General features: G+C 32.4%; 3 protein-coding genes and 1 long non-coding RNA gene across 4 annotated transcripts; 3 read left to right on the top strand and 1 right to left on the bottom strand.

Moving 5' to 3' along the window:
• Window positions 1-587: 587 nt before the first annotated feature.
• Window positions 588-2,238, top strand: LOC128391066 (uncharacterized). The gene is made up of 3 exons (XR_008325740.1): window positions 588-1,311; window positions 1,377-1,546; window positions 1,640-2,238. It is a non-coding gene; the product is annotated as an uncharacterized LOC128391066 (long non-coding RNA).
• Window positions 2,239-9,543: 7,305 nt separating this feature from the next.
• LOC128391319 (uncharacterized protein DDB_G0271670-like) lies at window positions 9,544-12,226 on the top strand. The gene is made up of 3 exons (XM_053351178.1): window positions 9,544-10,090; window positions 10,390-10,535; window positions 11,256-12,226. Exons 1-3 carry the CDS (start codon window positions 9,720-9,722, stop codon window positions 11,924-11,926), a joined length of 1,188 nt encoding a protein of 395 aa, XP_053207153.1. The 5' UTR covers window positions 9,544-9,719; the 3' UTR covers window positions 11,927-12,226.
• An 83-nt stretch (window positions 12,227-12,309) lies between these two features.
• Window positions 12,310-14,946, bottom strand: LOC128391147 (diacylglycerol kinase epsilon-like). Its single transcript, XM_053350994.1, has 2 exons — window positions 14,935-14,946; window positions 12,310-14,487 (listed from the first exon to the last, which is right to left on the bottom strand). Exons 1-2 carry the CDS (start codon window positions 14,944-14,946, stop codon window positions 12,694-12,696), a joined length of 1,806 nt encoding a protein of 601 aa, XP_053206969.1. The 3' UTR covers window positions 12,310-12,693.
• A 103-nt stretch (window positions 14,947-15,049) lies between these two features.
• On the top strand, window positions 15,050-20,020 carry LOC128391315 (2-oxoadipate dehydrogenase complex component E1-like). Its single transcript, XM_053351175.1, has 3 exons — window positions 15,050-19,032; window positions 19,109-19,194; window positions 19,300-20,020. Exons 1-3 carry the CDS (start codon window positions 16,359-16,361, stop codon window positions 19,405-19,407), a joined length of 2,868 nt encoding a protein of 955 aa, XP_053207150.1. The 5' UTR covers window positions 15,050-16,358; the 3' UTR covers window positions 19,408-20,020.
• The last annotated feature ends 413 nt before the right edge of the window (window positions 20,021-20,433 follow it).

The following is a 20,433-nucleotide window of genomic DNA, read 5'->3' as shown; positions in this document are numbered from 1 at the left end:
TTTTTTCTGATGGTTACTAATTAAATTACTTAATAATAATCATCTTCAAGAGCATTAAAATTAAATTATTTAGATTATATTTTAAGTCCAATGAGTTTCCAAGTGTCAGTTGATTGTTGTTATGATCATTTTTCTGTTTGTTAATCACTGACAATCAGATTATAATCATAATCGATTAAAAATTAATCACATTAATTTGAATTAAGGAAAATTAAACATCAATATTGAACTTTCATCGGTTTAGTTTTCGTTGCTCTACTTTTGCTCGTATCATCATTATCATCATCATTGTTGCTGGATGATGATGATGATGATCAATGGGAATTGTATGATGATGGGAGGAGATGGTGATGATGATGATGAAGATGGAGGAGGGTGGAAGGTAAATATTAGCCCAAGATAAATAACAACAACAAGTAAGCAATCAGTCAGGCAAATAAGTGAAGTTTATCATCACAAAACATCATCATCACCATCATCATCATCTTCATGCCCACCTTTACCACCTCCACCTCCATCAACACTCACACACACACACACACACAGGGTAACCAAAAATTTCTAGGGCGGGTAAATGTACTCTTTTTTATTATTCCTGTTGTTACCTGGTGCATCAAACCACGAAGGTGATTCCATAGGTTTATTATTAAAGCTACAGGTAGATACACATATTAACCAAAGGTAATAATAATAATAACAAGAAGAAGAAACAAAAAAAATCAAGGTAACAATGTTTACCATTTATTATCATCATCATTATTATTATCCAATGGTCTAGTAAATATATAATAATATTGGGTAAAAGTTCAAAGGTTGTAATATATATAAATATATATGGTGGTCAAGGTAAGTAAAAAAAAGTTTGATCTAACACATGGGAAAGTAAATAAACAATAAATAATATGATGATGATGATGATACATGATACATGTTATAATCCAATGGGATAAATAACATATTATATCAGCAGAAAATAAAGTAAACATATAATCATTTAATTCAATTGAATTTGCAATTCCAATTGATTTGGTTAGGTAGATGAAGAGAAAAATAATTATATCAATTGGTGAGATGTTAATTATCAACAGGAACATGGAAAAAAACAACAAAAACAACTGATGAAAATTATGATAGCCATAAATATGGAATGATAATTATTGAGACACACAATTAAAAGTTAGATATTATTATGGTGCTGATGAGTTTACGCTTATCAGTAATTTATAAATTGTTTGCAATCAAGTTGTTAGTCTTTTACTGTTTATTTTTCTCTTTTTAAAAATCATCAGGATGGTAAATGTCAAATTCCAGGTAAGAACGAGTTTTACAAGGTCCATTTAAATCCCTAAAGCCTTTAACTTTTTCTCTCTCCAAAGGAACCAGTAGTATCTAATTCTGATCACTATTCTCTCTCTCTCTCTTCTTCTTCTTTGAAAAGAAGAGAGAGAAAAGTAAATGGAAAAGGTAACAACAGGTAAAGGTGAGAGATTTTTGACTTGAGAGACTTGATTGAAATGCTATGAAGAGAAAGGCATTACAACCATAGGTAAGAATGAGGTGGAAAAGGTAAGTGAAAGAGCCATTTGACAACTGATTATTTTTCTCTCTCTCTCTCTCTTTTTCTCACTCACTTTTCAAGTATATATTTGGCCTTAAGCGCCGGAAACGTTATCCATGATTAAACCAATAGGTTGAAATGAGAGGGAAAAAAGTTCGGCAACATTGTAACTGACAGAATAACAAAAGAAAGAAAAAAAAAAGGTAAACTTACCTGTTCTGTTTTCTATCTCTCAAAGGGAATCATAGTTATTATAACGAAGTTTAAGTTTGTCTTATTTTCCCTTCATCATCCTCATCATCTTTCATTCTTATGGTGGGAGGTGTGATGCCGGTGGTTCGATGAAATTAATGAATGACAAATAGATAAATTATCTTACCTTTATCATCTTAATCTTCATCGATCTTTAATTTTCTTCCTCTTCTTCTTCCAAGAAAAACTTTTCTCTCTCTCTCTCTCTCTTTCTCTCTTCCTCCTTCCGATGATTCTATCATCTTCCTCCTACTCCCATTATCTTTCATCTAATATTCACCTTTTCTACTTCTCTTCCTCATTGTTTACTATCATCATCTACTCAAATCTTAATCTTAATCTCTTTCTAATCCCTCTTGATACACATGATATTCATATTCACCTACAAAGGTAAATACAATAACCACAAAGTTAATAAAAAACTTTTGGTGTTTATTATTATTAATCTGATAACATTTATAACTGTCATCCTTAATTGACATTTTTGATTGATTGTTTACATGTTGTTGTTTTTAATTGTTGATTTATCATTTATAACCTTTTAATCAACCAACTTTTATCCTAAACATGATTATAATTAATTGTCAAACTGTAAATTTCTGTTTGTTAATCATGTCTGGTGTGTGTTTTTTTTGCCATTTAACAATTAACTTGTAATTATTTAGAGAGCAAAACAATTTGTCCTTTAAACTGTAATCAATTTGACCCTAATTGTCAATAAGCAATTTAATTCCCTTGTTAATTGTTAACTTTCCAATTCCTTTGAGTTTTGATTGTGGTGTGAGATTTTTGAGAAACTTTTTCAAATTAAGAAAATTCCAATTGATTATTATATCAATAAAAAAAAGCACAATCAATGATTTAACTAATCAACATGGGAATTGATGGATAGTTAAACAATTAAGAGTCTCAAAGAGACAAAATCTCTTGGGTCCGGGAATTGATTTGATAACTGTAGTTAATTGTTAGCTAACCAATCTAAATCAAGGTAAGTTTAACATGAAAATCAATCTGATCGTTTTACCAATTAACATCAACGTTATCATCACGAACTTGTTTAATTGTATTAATTGTGATGGTTACAATTGTTTATATTGATTATTTGTAACAAAAGTATTAAAATTGAAAAGGAAACAATTTATTAAGTGTATTATCAAATTAGTCTGATGATAATCTAATTACTATTGTCAATTTTATCTCTAATTGAAACAACACAATTAAAACAAACAATAAGTTAATCGCTCTCCCTCAGATCAAACAATAATAACGGTTAATTGTCAATTCCTAGATTTGAGTGGTTAAAAACAATGTACATTATGATGATCAAATGATTTACTAATCCATGCAACTGATTTCAACAGTAATTGCAATTAAATCATTTCCAATCAGATAATATCTGGTTGATGGTTGATCTTAATTTTGATGATGCAAATGATTTGCATCCATAGACAAAAAGTGATGAGGATGAAAAATGATAAATACTGTTGGTGGGAAAATTAGAAAGGTGAAGATGAAGATAAAGATGAAGATGAGGGTGAGGATGATATTGATCATTGAATTACAGTCGATTGATAAAAGGAAAGAGGATGAAGATGCTCTTTGTGAACCAGAAAGAGAGAAACTTTGATTGCTTGGAAGATAAATGTTTCCATCTATCATTATCTCCATCTTTCATCATTTTCTTCAAATTTTACAGAAAACAACAAAAGTAGAGTTTTCATCTTCATCTTTGACTATTTTTTTTTCTTCTTCTTCTTTTTGGATGAAAATCGTTTCTCTTCATCTTGCTCCTTGAAAACCTTTGTTGATTTTTCTCATATTTGTTATTGTCACGCTATCGTTCATGTAACTTATGATCTTTTTGCTCAAACAAATAGAGACAACGAAAAGATTGCTGGTTTATTTTTACGTGTGTTCAGTCAAAACAAAAGCGTTTTGTCAAAATATCTGATTCTCTCTCTCTCTCTCTTATCATCATCATCTCCTTTTCCCTCTCTTTTTTCATCTTCATCTCTTTTCTCTCTCTCCATTTCCCTCCAGACTCAAACTTGCAACACCTTCAAAATCTTGTATCCGATTTGTGCCAAAAAGTAACATGAAAAACCCACAAGAAAAAAAAGTTCATACACTCAAGATACTCAGTGAACAGTAGTTGATAGTAGTAGTAATTGTTGTTGGTGTAACAATCAATGCAATCATGAAGATGATGATGATGATGATGATAACATGAATGAGTATTGTCAAAATATAAACTGTCAAAAGTTTTGGACTCTCTTTGAGCTGTTTTTTTTTGCGCAATAAAGTTGATCATCATGTTGATACTTGTTGAGTATTTATCTGTCATTTTGGATTGAATTTATCTTCCTATGGGTAAAATTAACTCAAGATTGATTAGAAGAGAAAAAAAAATCTTTTCTACAATCAAAGATAATTTTCCCTCTGTGATTTCGAGTTTTTTTTTCTGCATCTCTGCAAAATCAAAGTTACTTTTCTTTGGGATTTTTTATATACACCATTCACTTTGCTGGTGTTGCAACTCGTTATTAGTGAGAGAGTGAGAGTGAGAGTGAGAGGGTTTGTTGTTACTTTCCATGCTGTTAATGCTGGTTGTCCAAGGTTGTTTCTTCCTCTTTTATCGTTTGAAGGACATTTTGACAGAGAGAGAATGAGAGAGAAAGAGATACATAAATTTTACGTCAATTAAGGTCACTTGGTTATAACAACGTAGTTATATTGCCGAGTGAGCAAGTGAGTATAATATATGCATGGATATATAAAAAGCCTGTAAGCCTCATTTTTCCTTGGGCCCATGGGGTTAAAGTCCTGATTCAATTACAGTCGAACACAAAAAAATGAATGTTACCTTGTTCATTTTTTCCCTTCTTTTCGTAACTCGATCGTTGGTTCAGTCATTCGTTGAGCGAGGTTAGAGCGAATATATTTCTCTCTCTCTCTCTCTCTCTCTCTCTCTCTTTCTCTCTCACTTTCCCTTTCTATCTCTTTATCTCCTTATTCTTATCCTTTCTTTTTCTCTTCTCATTGAATTGGTTGAGTTACGAAGGTGAGACCAGCAGCAGAAACACAGGTAGTGAGCAAGTTTTTGGTAGTAATCAGTTAGTAGGGATATAAAAAGTGAGCGTTAGAGTGAGTAAAGTTTTATGAATGCTCATCGTCAGTGAATAATATTATGAAATAACAATTTGAAGTTGACTGACAACAGTAACAACACAGCAATAGCAACAAAGTATATATAAATGATTACTATGAATATATAATATATACTTTACCTTGACGAGTTAATCGAAGGTAAAACGAAAGGAAAGAACGAAAAAAAAGAAAGTAAAGAAAGAGAGAAAATAATAATAAACAAAAGAGAGAGAGAGAAAATCTCTCAACAAAAGGTAAACAACCACAGAGAAGGTGAAAGTAAGTGGAAAAAAAGTTATCCTTTTTCACCATATACTTGATACGAAATATCATTTGATTACAATTTAGGTTGATACATTGTTCTTGATTGTTGAGAGATTTAATTCCCCATTTAAAATCTAATCAGATGATTAGATTACTCTCTCTCTCTCTCTCTCTCTCTCTCTCTCTCTCTCTCTCTCTCTCTCTCTCTCTCTCTCTCTCTCTCTCTCTCACTCACTTTTCCTAATTCCTAATATCATCTCAAGTATATTAAACTAATCATTTCCTATGTAATCCTAATCATGATGATATTTAAAGAGAAAACTTTGTTTCTTTCAAAAAGTCAACATTGACTTTTTGTCTCTCTTACAATCACTTTGATTGTTAACAATCAACTTGATTGTAAAATGATAGTTTTTGATAATGGTTTTACATTTATAACAGGTAAAGTTGAGTGTAAAAGGTAAATGATTATAAAGGTAAATAATTTTTATCATCATCATTAATGATATAATATACTTGCCACCGTTGTTATTAAATTATGACTTAGTTTTCACTGGTTACCAGTTAATGATTATGATGATCATTTTGATGATCAAATGATAATCATCATAATCATTGAGTGAACCAGAAAGAAAAAATCTCAACACCAACAATCTGATACTTGACAAGTTTGTTGATTGTTTTTTTTACTGTTTACCAAAAATCAACTATTTTTTTTTAACTTTTATCATTTTCTAATGTATTTCTTATTGGGTTTTGTTTCCCTCCACCTCCTCCTCTTCACTGTGTGTGTTTTTTGGCGGTGGTGGTGGTTGAGGGGAGTTACGAAGGTACTTTATGGTATATGTGTAAATTGAGACCTTCGTCATCTTGTCGATGACCCTGTAACCTTGGGAAAAAGAGCAACCTATTTTTGGACAACAAGGTTCTCGCTGACATTGTTGATGTTATTTCGTGTTGTTCATCCTATTGTACTGTCTGGGTTTCTTTTTGTTGATCAGACTGTAGATTCGTTGCTTGTTGTTGTTGTTGTTGTTGTTATTGTATTTGACGTTTTTCACTTTGTTTTAATACTTGATTAATGTTTCATCATTTTCATGGTGATATTACATGATTATGATGATGATTCATGATGATATTCAGAATGATAATATTTCATGTTACCTTTTAAATTAGGAAAACTTTTTGTTAATTGTTTTGATTGTTTATTATCATTTTTGATCATTTAAATTTCTGTGGTTTTTGTTATTGTTATTGGGACAAAGTTGATTATTGTTATTTTAATTGTTTTCCTTTGGTTGAGAAACAATTAATTTTAATTGTTAAATTTAATAGAAGCACAAAGTATCTGATATTTCATGTTATTGATTTTGAGTTGATATTTGATACACATAAGTGACAATTGGAAAAGTGAAACTATTAAATTACAGTTTTAAGTGTAATTGAAATCAATTTAAATATTATTAGTGAATGGGAATTTAATTGTTGAAATGATTAGTTCTATGTAATAATATTTATAAACTTTTCATTCTAAGATGATTAGAATTGAATAGTTGAAGAAATTAAATGAATTTAGATTGTTGCAAAAACTGATTGAATCTTATTCAGGGACGATAAGGATGAGGATGATGATGATGATGGATAAAAATAGACAGAGAATTTGAAAGAGTAAGAGAGAGAGAGAGAAAGAGAGAGAGAGAGAGGGATACATATGGTGAAGGTGAAAAAAGAGACAAATAGAAAGAAAGAGAAAGATTATTCCCTTTCTTTTTCATCCTCATCTTCTCGAAAAGTTTGAAAGATTTAAAAAGTTTTGGTTACTTAGTTTTAAGTGTAAATTAAAATTAGTGTGAGGATCAACTTCCTCCTCCTACTTCCTCCTCCTCGTATGAAGAGAGTGAGAGACAGAGTAAGTGCAAGAGATAAAATAGATTGGGCATAGGCCCAATTCACGAAGAAGAGCAGGAAAAGAGAGAGAAAAGAGAGAGAAAAGATTCGAGAAAAAGAATTTTATTTTTCTCTTCACATTAAACATCAACTCCCCCCTACTAACGAAGTGTCTTAAAGGGATTAACTCAAATCCACAGTCATGGACCTTAATTCAGCTTAAAATTCAACCCAACAGACACACAATGTCATCTTATAAACACCATCAACCCGCAAATCCTTTTCATCTACACTCATCCACTCCTCAGGATGAGCACCATCAAGAGCAATAACACCAATAATATTAATGGATTATGATGAAGATAAAAAAATCACAGGTAAATATAAGAAGATAATAAAAAACATCTAAAGGTAAATGGATAATAATAAAACTATCAATCTGAAAAGGTTATCATATAAAAAGATGAGAATTAAAAGTTTTTTTTCAAACATGAAAAAGAAAAAAAAATTTTCACTTTTTTATATTTTGGATTATCAATTTTTCGCGCCAACTTTTCTGTTTACCTTCATTTTTTTGGGGAAAACAAAATTTTGACATTAATTTGATTTTCAACTTGATTGTGTCTTTGGGCCTTAGATGCACTTTTACATTACCCAATTAAACTAATCTAAAGCTAATTAGTCGTTCTATCAATTAGATTTCTCAAGACATCACACTAATCACTTTTTTCTTGTCAATCATAAAAGTAACTCAATATCACCATTAATTATTTACACCATTTTCAATTATGGTATTTGAGTTGATTGTCTACCAATTTACTATCATGATTTACCCTGTTACTATTTAATTAATATCTTTAAAATCAGTAATTAGCCATCAATTTCCTGCTGAATATTATTATTGTTGTAACAATTAATAGTTGAGCATTTCAAGGGTGGCCATTTTTTAGTTTGTAAGTGGGTGGTGGTGATTGGAGATATTTATTAATCTAATGATGATTATAAAGGATTGATAATTGATTTAGAAAAGTTCATTAGTCAATTTCACTTTCAATTTGATGTAAATTGTTGTTTTCCTGTTACATCAAATTGATTGATACTTTTGTTTGTGTTAATACTTTCAGGTAATTATTAGGTAAACATAGGGAAGATAATCATCATCATTATCATTATTATTATCATGATAAAATCATGATAATAATTATAACCATCTGGGAGAGAGAGAGAGAGAGAGAGAGAGAGAGAGAGATTAAAATTAGCAAACTTTTGCTCAAATGAAACAAAATATTGTAAGTATCTTGAACACATATAACATCCAGAGGCCTCTTGATGATCATCTTGAAAGACAAGGATGAGAATTAGAGATGAAGATGAAGATGATGATGATGAGGTGGTGGTGACGATAATAGTGTGTACATGATGAATGGAGTAACTGAAAGGTAAAGATGAAGATGACGAAAAAAATCAAAGTAATTATTTCTTTTTTTTTTGAGCTGCATCAACATTTTTTTTTGTTCGTCTCTCATCTCTCATCATCATCTTTTTCTTAATTGTTTAACTTGAAACTTACACAATTTTAAGATGAACAAGGTTTTCCAGGCCACTATCACTTACCCTCTCAATCTATCAGGTAGAGAAGAAGAAGAAGAAGAAGAAGAAAAAACTTTGATTCCATGTTTCAGAAAGAGATTAGGTTACATTCGTAATCATAATTTTCTCCTTGATTGTTATCATAATTGTAGATCTTGAACCATTTTCAACTCCATAGTCGATGTGAAGATGAGGCTGTTGTTTCCTTGTATCTCTTTTCCTCTGTCGCCGTAATCCAGGTTTATCCTAAGAGGGAATTGATTAAAACAATTGAGATGAGAAAGTGAAAAAATTGCTGATTCGGGGTCTGGGTTTTACTTCTCGTTCTTTCTCTCTCTCTCTCTCTCTCTCTCTCTCTCTCTCTCTCTCTCTCTCTCTCGAGTTAATCTCCAAATTAGTATATTAATTTAATAATTACGACTTTGAGAGTTAAGAACATTTTGAAGAATATCAGATTTGGGATTCATGTTAAGTACCCACTACAAGAGTCTCCACTCTCTCTCTCTCTCTCTCTCTTCCACCCTTCAGACTCTTCTCCAATCTTGTTCTTCCTCCTTCGTTCATCTTTTTCATATATTCCAACAACTTTCACCGATCTGAAGAATGCAGGACACTGATAATCGAAAAAGACATCTAACAATTAAATTTAATTCTACAATTAAAACGATGAGAAAAATGAAAACAAACTGTAAACAATCAGTTGACTTAATGAGAGAAACAAAAGAGAAAAACTTGAAAAAAGGCGCACCTGTTGCAGTTGAATAGTCACACCGATAGATGGCGACATAAAATTTTCTTTTTTTTTCTAATCTGCTTCTCTCTATAAAGATCTGAGAAGATTCTTGTCACTCTTTTAGAGTGACTCTAAGTGTTTGCTTCAATTCGTGTTACTAATTTTCTTTATTTTCTGTTTTTCGATTTCTATTTTTCCTTGTGGTCTTAATCTTCATAATTACTTCAACAAATATCTGTTAATAAAAGTGAACATCTTAATTGTGGGAATCAATCACATTTTACCAAAATGAAAGTTAGCCGTAAAAGGCGCGGAAATTTACCAAAGGAATCTGTTCATATTCTAAGGATTTGGTTATATGATCATCGTTATAATGCTTATCCTTCTGATCAAGAAAAACTTCACCTTTCCCAAGCTGCCAATCTTACCGTTCTTCAAGTTTGTAATTGGTTTATCAATGCTCGTCGACGTATCTTACCTGAAATGATTCGTAAAGAAGGAAATGATCCTCTTATGTACACAATTACTCGGAAAAGTTCAACTCGACGTCAATCAAATCATTCATCGGACTCTTTTTTGCACGGTTCAAATTCATCTTCATCTGACGAAAATTTTGCTTACATTTCTAACAATGTTACCGAAGAGAACGTTAATATGACGTATGTATTATTTCATTGATACTCTCCTCTTACCTTCTCTTTTTCATCTCTCTCTCTCTCTTTCTCTCTCTGGTTCTTACTTGTTTTCCTAATTCTCTCATGAATTTAATAGATATCCTAAGTCTCGCATCTGTGTGAGAGTCTCGCTCTTACCAGACTGTTTCTATTAATCATGATCACATTTATGACACATAGTGTTTGTGTGTGTCTTTTTTGTTGTACATCAATGTGTGTATTTATGACAACAACAATCAACTTTAATCATTAAACTTTTTTTTTCTTTTTTTTCTTAATTACAGCGAGTGCAATGAAGACACTGAGAGTGACATAGATGTTTATTCCGATGATAGTATTGAAAGTACTTCCTCATCCACCTTAACCTTTACAAGTTCAATTAGTCCCACACCATCGTCCTCATCATCAAGTGGTAACTCTTCTTGGAATGGTAAGAGAGCCTATTAAATACACAATTCTATCAATATATTGCTTGAATCTTGAAAACATTTTTAAATTTCAACTTTCAACTTTTATTTTTTATTCTTTTTTTTAATTGTTCTACTTCCATGGATACTAGTTGATTTCCCTGTGATTTTCACCCCTAGACAATTACATTATATTTGAACAGTTATGTCACATTATCCATTTTTTTCTCCTCTTCTTCTAAAGGTCTTCTGATTTTTTCAGACAATTGAAGATTTTAAAAGACCGACAATTTATTCTTGCCAAACATTTTTGTTTGGCTCTTGATTTTATTTCTAATGAGAAATTAGTTGGATAGAGTCGTTTGATTTTCTCTAATCATAATAATAATCGAATTTAACTGTCAGACTTTTAGTCTAAATTACTCTCCGTTTTCACAGTTGTTTATATTTCCATAAAGGATTATCATTATTTAATTAGACTCTTTTCTAATCATATTCCAATCATATTATGCTTGTCAATTGACCGAAATTTTTTTCGCTATAATAGAGTTCATTTTTAATGAGTCACAGTGAATATTTTCTAATGACAATCTAATAAGAAAGTGTGAAAATCTCTGTTCGGACAATTTTTTCTCATTTCTTTTTTTGACCTTTTTCATGTTTTTTTTCTGTTGATTCTAATTTTCTTTTCTCTTTATTTTTCTGTATTTTCTCTTTATTTTTTCCTTTTTTGTTATAATTAGAAGCTCAACCAATTAAATTGTCTCAACGATGGAGGCGCAATCATGAACAAGAACTTCTTAAATCTGTAAAAGAATCAAATTTAGAGGAAGATTCATTATCGACAACAACAATTACCACAACCTCATCACCTTTAGACAGTCTCTCTCGAGCTTCCCTTCAATTATCATGTAGTCCACCCAACAAAACCAAAGCCGTTGCCTCATGGTTGACTCAAAATGACCGACAATCAAATTGTCATGTAATCGACTTGCCTGTAATCCCTCCTCCTGTCAATGTTTGTCGCGCTGATTCAGGTATCGTTTCATCAGACTCATCTTCATCCGCAATTAGTACAATCGCCAGCGGATTTACCTCTTTACCTTCATCAGCACCTTTATCACCTTTATATTCATTAAGTTCACTATCAACATCTTCATCATCTTCATTAACATCATTATCATTGTCACCAATTCCACCATCACACACATTTACACCGCCACCATCATCATCATCACCATCACATCATTACCAACTTTCATCTTCATCAACATTTACACCCATCAACACAACAATTACATATTTTTCATCTAATGACTTCACTCCAGTTAACGATGACCCTTTCTGTTGCCTTCGGATTCTTGCTCAAGCAGCTTGTAATGAATTAGAAAAACAATCAATGCTGGTTAGATGAAGTAATTGACAATATTGATTTAGTTTATAAAAGCATCAACAAACAAACAAAAAAATAACATATATAACAGATAAATCAAAATTTCTCTGACAAGTTTGATTACTTTAAATCAAAAAAAACTTTCAATAAAATTTAATTTTTTCTCTATAAACCGATAGATGGCGACTGCGTCTGAACAAAGAAGAAAAAAACTAATTTCTCTAATTAAAGCGAAAGCTTTTCCCATATTCTCCTTCAATCAACGTTAATTGTGATTAGATTAATGGAACAATTAATAAAGCTTGTAATTTGTAATCTAAATGTCTCCAAATTAAGTGTTTGTTTAATTAAATCTTTTTATTTGGTTTGCCTGATTTGATTCTGATTTTGATACTTTGCTTGGGTTTGAGTTTTCCCTTTAAACTTTTAATTACAATTGATTGTTATATTCTCAGGGTGGAAGACAATTTAAATCCTGGTTAAATTGTGTCAAAATAAAATGATTAATCTCAAGATTAATCAACAATGATGATTGTGTAAACAGATGAGTTGGATTGTTGGACATTTAAAGGTTCATTTTTTGTTTTTGAAAACAGAATCATAATTAAGAACCAAAATTGAGGGAATTCAATTAAGTGAGTCAACAATTAAAATTAATCTAACAATTTGTACAATTCTGCACACAAGAGGATTCGAGGATTGAGATTTTTAAATTAGAAACAATTTGTGATTTGGTAAAAATAATTTACAATTTGATGATTAGGGAAGTCAACTAATGAGAATTGATTCTATCGAATTACTTTCAACATTTTGGCTTGATTGTACCAATCGAGTTTAATTGTACATGGATGTTGAATCCAAGGTTCGCCATCAACTTGCATCGGAAGTTGATCGAAGATTTTAATTCTCACTGATTTAGCTCGACCAATTCGATAAGGTTCAGAAAGACCGACCATCATTTGGGCGATATGGAAAGACGATGTGATCCCAACCACTTCGATAAGTTGATCGTCAATAGATTGCTCTGGAAAAGTGCTTTCAGCATTTCGACCGATCGACCAAATATCTTTACCTCCACCCCAACTAGAAATATTTAAAAGGACAATTGATTCCAATTCTGGCAAGTCCTGGACGATTCCATCCAGTTCCAGGTGAATTTTACCCTCTAATTGGTTACATTTACGTTCCAGAATATCTTTGGTTCCATAGCTGAAGTATAAAAATTTATTGAACAATCGGCTGCCGAACCATGAGTAAAATTTTGATTCTCGAGTTTGATGGAAATTCAATGCTACCAAAGCGTCAACTCCAATGGACAGATAATTGTTCATAACTAGACTTCGGTAGGCAAAGGAGAGACCAAACCTCGATGGTGATATTTTTACTGACCAACGATCCAACATGACACATTGTGACCTTTCCAGACAGTCCATTATTTGACGTAGTGGTGATTCTGAGTTGAAACTTGCTCCCCATCCAAGAACTTGAGATAAATCATTTCCAGTTCCAAGCGGGATAATGCCAATCATTGGCATTGGATTTGGTTGAAGTTTGTCAATTGTTTGCAAGATCCAAGCAATTGTACCATCACCACCAGCGGCAAGGATGATTGGTACAACATCGGGATGACTTTTGGACAACACTTTACACCAATATAAACCTTGTTCGGGTGGTTCATCATCTAAATCGATAACCTGACACCCATTGAGAATGTAACGGAAAGCGCGTAAAATTTTGACTCCATCATTGTTTCCACTTTTACGATTACCGATGACTATTAATGGCCGCCAATTTTCAAAGGGTCTAATTGGATCAATTGAGCAAACTACTCGAGAATTTCGACTTCTTCCTCGATACCAACGAACAGATTGACATTTAATCGATTCAGGGGGTATGATATATGAAGCATATTTGCCAGAATCACATCGAGTCTCAGCTATTTGAGAGAAACAAGAAGTAGCCTCATGAACTGTTCGCTGGCACCAACAGCATCGATAATCTTTCAGAGAATCTTCTTCCTCTCCAATATCATCTCCACAAACTGTACAAGTGGAATGAGGTGATATATTCCCTTGAACCCAATGATGTCTGTGAAAAGCGGGTGATTCTGTCAGGCCAACTGAGGATAATTTACAAGGAATTTGGGTGTCAGCTGAATGATGACAAGAACTGTCAGCACAAATGCCACAATAATCACAATAAAGCCCATCAACAATTAGACCTTTACAAACATTACAAAAGACAACACTGGAAACCATGACAGGGGGAAGTTGGAAAGAGACCCAATGGTGGCCCTTTGATGCATCATAGACTGGAATTGTTATTGATTCTCGATAAATTTTCAATAATTTCCATGCTAAGAAGAAGGATAATGTTACACTTCCATAAACCATTAAATCATATCCAAGGGAATGATAATAATACTGAGATAATTCATCACCAGGAACACCTTCAGAAGTTGATGAAACCGATTCAATAACCGTTGATATGAACATTAATTTAACCGATGAACAAATACTTTTGAGAAATGATCTCCGACGGAAATGATGTCCAAATAATCCCATGATTTTCAAGATAATATACTAACTTTCAAAGGACAATTAGACAAGGAAGCTAAATACACATCACAATAAATTATAATATTGATTGAATTGTTGACATGAAAACTCATGGAAGAGAAAGAGATCTGAATGGAAAGAGAGACAAAAGAAAAGTAAGAGAATTAGACAAAAACAGAAATGACAGTTAACCATTGACAATAATTGATCATAAATCAATAAGCAATGAATAATTAGACAAAAATAGTAAATTACTTACTCTTGATACAAATGTAATCAGAAAAAAACATCAATGAAAATCAATGTATTTGTTATTCAGCTTCAGGGATCTTAGGTAAATTACCAATTCGGTTGATTGTTGGATCAAAAGAAGCTAAAACCAAACCAATACTACTAATAAACTTTTAATTATTGAACATAAATTGAGTAAAATTAAACACTCGATTAACAATAATAAAAAAGCTTATCCACCATTGTCTCCATTAGGCTGTTGTATTGGTTGAATTTCAATGTAACCATTTTTTTGTATTTCCAATTAACCGGTTGATTATAACACGTCAGGTTTTAATTGTTGCACATGAACAAGTTAATGAATGACAATCATTGAGAGAAATGATTGATTGGAATTAATGGAAATTGTAAATTCTAACCAGAGAAATAAAAGAAGAAAAATGGGAAAAAAGAGAGAGAAAAATGTAGACCAACATGGAGAAGAGAAAACGAATCATCTGTTTAGAATGTAAACATTTGCTCTTCTCTCTTTTTCTCTCTCCCTTTGGTCTTTGGAAGAGAAAAGAATATTTTTGTTCTGTTCTATTCTCTTTTCTCTTAAAATTGCCAATTTACTTCCAGTTAATTCTGTTTATTAATCTTCGACAATTATGGATAATAATCTGTCTTCTAATTGTTCCCAATCAACAAAAACTCCAATTAGTGGATCCCATGGATACACTTAACCCATGGTTCGGTTACCACAGTTGTCTATTGATAATTTCATGTTTAATTGGATATTTTGATTAATTTTCACTTGAATTGAAATCTTTTCATTGAAATTTATCCATGGAAACTGAACAATTACAAAATTTTCTTTACTAAAATCTTCCCGTTGCTGATTATTTTCTGGTTTTCTGGTTGAGATTTTCTATCGCCAAAGATAATATAAATTGGTTGTCGTTGTCTCCCGTTTAGTTGATTGTCATGATACTACAAAATTCAAGTGTTTCTATCTTTCACTTGATAATAATCACCAAGAAAAAAAAACCGATAATGAGGAAGAAGAAGAAAAAAGTGAGCTGATAAATCCATGTGATGTGTTTCTCTCAACATATTGAAAAGAATACGTTTTCCTATCGTCAAGGTTTCTCTCTCATACTTGTGGAATCTTTTTATTTATTTCTTTTTCATCTCTGTGTACCTTTATGTGTGTTCCTTATTCCAATCACAACAATTAGTAAATCAACTTGTACTATCAACCAATTAGGTACATAGCTTAAATTATTTACAGAGCCATTAATCTACCAGCGAAACAATTAAAGCCAGGAGACCATCATAACAACAATAACATCAAAAGGCCAACCATCAAGTGTTATCTTTTAATACCAAAGACAATCAACATCATCATCAATTGTTAATTGAAAGGAAACAAAGATTCTGAAACAATCAGAATCAAATGAACTTGACCTCACATTTAAAGGAAGAAAAGAAATCATATGTTATACTCCATTGGTGAAGATAATTGATTCTGTAGATAGATAATTGTTGCTGTTTCCATTTAACTAACAGAGATAATCAATAATTATCTCTGATTATTTTATCTCTTCTTTACCAACAGTAATTGGATTGAATTTGATTAATCTTTGTTCTTTGTCTAAACAAGTAAAATCTATACACAGACGATGATTCCAATTCCAAGGCCTGGTAATTGTTTGAATCGGATTAGAATGAATCTTGGACTAATTGGACGAGTTAATCGTTCATCTTTTAATCATGTTATTAGTGGATATCGTTTTTACCAAACTAAAGATGTTTTCGGCGTTAAACCATTTGACAAAGATCGAGCTGCGACCGAGATGCTAATCAAACGGATTGTAACTAATGAACAATCAACTTCTTATCTTACACTTGTCGTTGATGAATTTAGAGCTAAAGGTCACTTATTGGCGGCAACTAACCCGTTAGGCCCATCATCGCCTTCAGAACCTAATCACTCGTCTACTGAGTTGCTGCGTCGTTTTATTGAACAATATCAAGATGATCATCATACTGAAATTAACGCCAATGATTATACTAATTTAAACTTGGGCCGTTGCTCTTTAGGTCATTTGGTTCGTACCCTTGAATCGGTTTATTGTTCAACCGTTGGTGTTGAATTTATGCATCTTAGTGATCTTGGTGAACGTGAATGGTTCGCCTCTGAATGGGAAAAAATTGGACTCAATGAGAATCATTTAACGGAACAGGAAGCTCAACAAATGGCCATAATACTAATGAAGTCCGAATTGTTTGACAAGTTTGTCGCAACCAAATTCCCTACAGTTAAACGTTATTCAGCCGAAGGGGCGGAAGCAATGTTGGTCTCATTAGATACAATTTTACGAACCGCTTGTAACAAATATTCAATCTGGTCTGCAATCATCGGGATGCCACATCGAGGTCGATTAAATTTTCTAGACATACTACTCAAATATCCGGCTGCTACTCAATTCCGTAAAATGTCGGGACTGTCAGAATTTGATCTGACCATTGAGAACATAAAAACCACTGGTGACGTTTTGTCACATTTATTCACAACCGTTAGACTCAACTATGCACCAGAAAAACAGATCAGTGTCTCATTGCTTCCTAATCCATCTCATTTGGAGGCCGTTTCTCCGGTGGTCATGGGTAAAGCGCGGTCTAAAGCAATGCGATGGAAAGAGGGCTCGTATGGTCTTGATAACAAAGAATCGGCCATTTTACCAATCCAAATTCATGGTGATGCCGCTTTCTCAGGTCAAGGGGTGATCATGGAAACGTTGGCTCTCTCAGGAACTCCTAATTTCACCGTTAACGGATCACTTCATTTGATTGTTAACAATTCGATTGGCTATACTACACCAGGTCAGGTGGTTGGTCGATCATCGGCCTATTGTAGTGATGTGATAAAAATGATCGATGCTCCATGTATCCATGTGAACGGCGATTGTCCTGAGGATGTGATTAAAGTGTCCAAATTAGCTCTCAAATATCGACAAACTTTTTGTAAAGATATTGCTATTGATTTATCCTGTTTCCGTCGTTGGGGCCACAATGAGCTTGACGACCCAACAATGACCAATCCTGTTATGTACAAATGGATACACTCACGTTCATCAACAATGCCAACCACTGTGAGTGACAAATATTTACCCGCTGAGGTTAAAGAAAGCGAGAGTAAAAAATATTGGGACAGTTTAAATGATGCACATAAAAGTCGAGAGTCTTATGTGGCGGATAATGGTGATCTTCAAGGTGTCTGGTCATCATGTGTCCGACCAGGAGTCAATGTAATTACCACTTGGGATACCGGTGTTCCACTTGACGTCCTTTCCTATGTCGGACATCAATCGGTCACCATTCCTGAAGGATTTAATCTTCACCCTAATTTAGCAAAAGTTTTGGTCTCCGATAGATTGAAACGATTACAATCACCAGTGAACGAGCCTTCAATTGATTGGTCAACAAGTGAAACCCTTGCCTTGGGCTCTTTACTTTATCAGGGAATCAATGTCCGTCTTTCTGGTCAAGATGTTGGCCGAGGTACTTTTTCTCAGCGTCATGCAATGTTGGTTGATCAAACTTCGGGCAAACTTTACATTCCATTGAACAATTTATCTTCCTCCCTCTCACCTTCAACAAGTAACCCATTGGGCTCACTTGAAGTGGCTAATTCAATACTCTCAGAGGAAGCGGTTCTTGCATTTGAATATGGTTTCAGTGTCGATTCACCCAATAATATGGTCCTTTGGGAAGCTCAATTTGGGGACTTTTTCAATGGAGCCCAAATTATTTTGGACACTTTTGTTTCCTCAGGCGAAGCTAAATGGCTTCTCCAAAGTGGCCTGACCATTTTACTTCCTCATGGTTATGATGGCGCTGGACCTGAACACTCATCCTGCCGATTGGAAAGATTCCTTCAAATGTCTGACTCATCGGAAACTGGATTAACTGGTGATGCAGTTAATTGGTCCATTGCCAATGTAACTACTCCCGCTCAATATTTTCATCTTCTTCGTCGTCAAATGATTCGCAATTACCGTAAACCACTAGTACTCGCCTCACCTAAACTACTCTTACGACATCCTGCCTGTGTCTCACCTTTAAACACTTTTGGACCAGGTAATCATTTCCAATCGATACTTCCTGATCCACGTAATCCTTTATCTCCTCAACGGATTATCTTTTGCTCGGGAAAACATTATTACACTTTAGACGAAGAGAGAGTTAATCGTAAATTAGTAAACAAGGTTATTATCATACGACTTGAAGAATTATCTCCATTCCCAACAATCCAAATTAGTAAACAATTAAGTAAATTATCAAACATAAAAGGTAAGCCTAATTATTTAGAATCAATTTCACCTTGAAAATAATTAATCAACAAACCTTTTTTTTTGTTTAATTGCAGATATTGTTTGGAGTCAAGAGGAACACAGAAACATGGGAGCTTGGACTTACATTAAACCTCGATTTGAAAACAATTTAGGAATCAAGGTAAACAATTAAAATCGAAACAATAATCTTCTATCAAACACCTTGACATAAATTAAACGTTTTTTCAATTAATCATTTAATTAATTATTATTTTCTTCATTCTAGATTAAATATGCTGGACGAGATGTTTCCAGTGTTCCTGCAGTTGGAATCGGTGCCATTTATAAACAACAATCAAAATCAATTGTTGATCAAACATTTGAAGGACTTTAAACATAATCAACTAAGGGTCATAAACACACACAGGAAACAATTAAATTAAATGTTGCCAAAAACTAACAAGAGCCACGAGAAAAAAAAATCAACTTGCAAATGATCAAGTATTTTTTGTTTCTTGATCGACAATTAAATTGTATTTTTTTTTACTATTAATCGCAATTGTTTTCCTGTAATTAGAAAGACAACTTTTTCATTTAATTGATTGTGATCATTTTTTCAAACGATTTTGCTATAATGATCCCCACAATCAATTAATTTTTATATATATATAAATGATTTGTAATGAAATGTAACTGTAAAGTTAATTGTTGTTTACTTTAATCAATTTATTAGTTTAAATTGTTATAGTTGTTGACTGTCAAGTCTTAATTGAAATATTTATAATATATTTTGTAGACAATGTTGTTTGTATTTTTATTTATATGTGTGTTTGGTTGTTGTGTCTACTAACAAAACGTATAGATTGTATAATTAATTGTTGTCTTTTTATATCATAATATAATTAATATCAAAATTTGTCAAAGAAAAATTAATAACAATAATATAATCAAAAAGAAAGATGAAGAGAGAGGGAAAAGTTATAATCCTGATGACACAGGAAAAAAGATGAGTTTGAATTTACATTTTTTTCCAAGGGTTTAATTGTTAATTGGAATTGTTAATTTGTTAAGATTGATATGTTAATCGATGGTTGTATTAAATTCAATGATAAGTACAATTGGATAGAACCCATCATTAGCTTTACACTTTCAATACTTCGAGATTGAAACTTTCTCCTTTCCGCTCAAAATATTGGCGCTTTTCCTTGTCTATGATTAGCCCTTTCTCTGAATAAATGATTGAAATTCTGATCTTCTGGAATCAGGTTCAGTTTAGGAGCGAAAACTTATCATAAAACAGAAAAGTCTTTCAACAAATAATTAATTTCTTATTGATTGTTGATAAATAAGATATTAATTGACAACACTTCATCGTGTTATCCTTAATTGTCACCAAATGAATGAGAGGTAAAAAGTTTGT

Source organism: Panonychus citri, unplaced genomic scaffold, assembly GCF_014898815.1.
Source record: "Panonychus citri isolate SS breed McGregor unplaced genomic scaffold, ASM1489881v1 Contig00134, whole genome shotgun sequence".
NCBI lineage: Eukaryota > Metazoa > Arthropoda > Arachnida > Trombidiformes > Tetranychidae > Panonychus > Panonychus citri.
The sequence above is the reverse complement of the archived record's forward strand: the minus strand, read 5'-3'. Positions and strand labels throughout refer to the sequence as shown.